The 2,331-nt window shown below is 32.3% G+C and overlaps 2 protein-coding genes across 5 annotated transcripts in view; one reads left to right on the forward strand and one right to left on the reverse strand.

Moving 5' to 3' along the window:
* The window catches only part of LOC108690247 (transmembrane protein 242), a 5,541-nt gene extending 4,255 nt beyond the window's left edge, over window positions 1-1,286 (forward strand). For all 3 annotated transcript variants that reach the window (XR_001931877.1, XR_001931875.1, XR_001931872.1), the window contains one exon: window positions 1,218-1,286. The gene's annotated coding sequence lies outside the window, so the exon portion shown is untranslated. The remainder of the gene's footprint in view (window positions 1-1,217) is intronic.
* Window positions 1,287-1,344: 58 nt separating this feature from the next.
* LOC108690230 (elongation of very long chain fatty acids protein 6) overlaps window positions 1,345-2,331 on the reverse strand; it is a 7,257-nt gene continuing 6,270 nt past the window's right edge. For both annotated transcript variants that reach the window (XM_018197421.1, XM_018197428.1), the window contains exon 3: window positions 1,345-1,930. In XM_018197421.1, the coding sequence (XP_018052910.1) occupies window positions 1,378-1,930 (553 nt within the window). In that variant the 3' untranslated portion in view covers window positions 1,345-1,377. The remainder of the gene's footprint in view (window positions 1,931-2,331) is intronic.

Genomic DNA, 2,331 nt, shown 5'->3' on the forward strand with positions numbered 1-2,331 from the left:
ATATTCAGTATATATATATATATATATATTCAATTGCAAAAGAGATATAGATAATAACAAAAAATCATAATAACAATTGTGCAACAGCCGGTCGGACTTGAGAAACGCTTGCACACGTTTCCACAGTACATGCGAAAGTAGCTCTTTACTAATTACACGTAAAAAAATGAAAAGAGGAGAATCGCTATATATTTCCTCCTCCAAGCGAACCTCCTCCTTAAGATATCCTCCGCGCATAGGCGGACTAATTGGCTAAGGATCCTTGATTAAAATCTATGTATCCTACGACCTAAGGATCCTAAAAAAATCTACTAAAGGATCGATAGACCGTAGGATCTAAAGATCGCATGAAATATGAATCCTAGGTGTTGTAGACTCCAAAATTTCATCAATTCATTGTTTCACGAATTCTAAATCTTAGGATCTTGTACGAATCCTGAGAAATATGTATCTTAAATATATCTTAGAATCTATAGACTCGAGGATTGACAGATTTTGTGATTCACAAAAACTGTCTTACGAGTCCTAGGATGTAAGGATCCTGAGAAACATCGCACCCAAGATCTATAATTTTTAGGACGTACGGCTCCTAGAATCTAAATAGAGTTTTAAAAATATGATGCCTAGGATTTATGAACTTAAGATTCGATAGTTCCTAGGATATACAAATTCTATATATGAACTCTATAAATCTAAATTCTTGTCACAGACGTATTTACAAATTCTAAAAATTTAGAGCGTGTATTTTAGGCTCTATATATAACTTTACATTTCGACATTCTAATGAATTTCATATCTTAGAAGGGAGATTCCAATATAATGGCAAGTCTATGTTTTTGGAGGCCTGAAACTAATATCTTTCATCTCAAAAAAATATTATCTCAAATAAATAAAAACGTATTTATTTAGTATTAACAAAACGAACATAAAACGCTTATGTAAAAGTCACGTAAAAAAAAAATATATATGTATATATTCGAAATTACACTGTTATATTCAATTAAAAAATATATACATATTAACATAAATAAATTCAATTAATGTACAATTATTTAACAAAATAATTTTGAAGTAGAAAAAGAAAATGGAAATAATCATGTATCATATTATTATTATTATTATTATAGTTAAAAAACGCACCCATAAAACTTTAAGTTTAGCGATAGTACCACTGAACACGTGAATCCTAGAAGCCGTTAAACCCTAATATTTTCTAGCATGAATAGATCCTGGATGTATGGCTACGTCGACCAGCGGCGTGAGAAAAAACAGAAAAAAGAATGGAGGAAAATAAAAAAAGAAAGTTGGGGACAGAAAGAGAGCGGAGGAAAGGGGACGAAAGATAGAGAAAAAAGCCTTAGTGTACTGATTAACGCCTTAGTTAACTTTGAGCTTGTCATTATAGCCGATGTGACCAGGTGCGCTATTGGCAAAGTGCTTTTTGTTGGACTTCTTTCCAGCCAGGTACGTCTTATGGAAGAAACGCGCGAATAGGACAAAGTAGCTCAAGTACATCGCGAAGCTAAAATGGATATTCATGCGAGAAATGTTGCAATCCACGTTGCCGCTCTCCAGGTATTGATAGGCAGATATATTGATATAGCAACCGACTACCATCTGGGCAAGTTGTAATGTGGTAATCACCATGGAGATTACTTTAGGTGGTCTGTATCGCATCGCCTTCAGAGCGTAGTAGCTGTACATGATCGAGTGAACGCAGTAGTTCATCACGACATACCATCGCGCGGACGCGGTGTGCTCCGAGTAGGAAAACCAGGAGTACAGTAAGACGGTAATATGATGATACCAGTGCAGGAAGATTAATGGCTGTTTGCGCAACACGATGAAGATCGTGTCGCCAAGCTCGGGTAGTTTCGACAGTACGAACAACCACGTCCAGAAGCCCGACACGCAATCTTGCTCGATAAAACTGCAATCAAATTAATGACTTTTTTGTAGAACGTTCTCAGTTACAAGATTTATATTAATTTTAAATTGCGATCATTGTGTTGCGTAATTGTCTAATGTCATTATTTAATATAAATTTGTATCAATATCAATTTTCTTCGAAACCTGGTTTTTGTAAAATAGTCATTAGAATACAATACGTTTGATACATTTTAAATATACTTAAATATATATTTATTCATTTAACATTTATCGATGATGTTATTTAAATTTTCATTGTTTCAAAGATAATTTTTAATAAATTTTTGAATAATTTTAAAATAATTTTAATAATTTTTAATAAAAACAAATAGTATATAAAACATAAATTTTATATAACTTAAGTTACATAAAATTATTAAAATTATTTAATAATAGCTTCAA

The sequence above is a fragment of the Atta colombica genome, unplaced genomic scaffold, assembly GCF_001594045.1.
Source record: "Atta colombica isolate Treedump-2 unplaced genomic scaffold, Acol1.0 scaffold105, whole genome shotgun sequence".
In the NCBI taxonomy this organism is placed as follows: domain Eukaryota; kingdom Metazoa; phylum Arthropoda; class Insecta; order Hymenoptera; family Formicidae; genus Atta; species Atta colombica.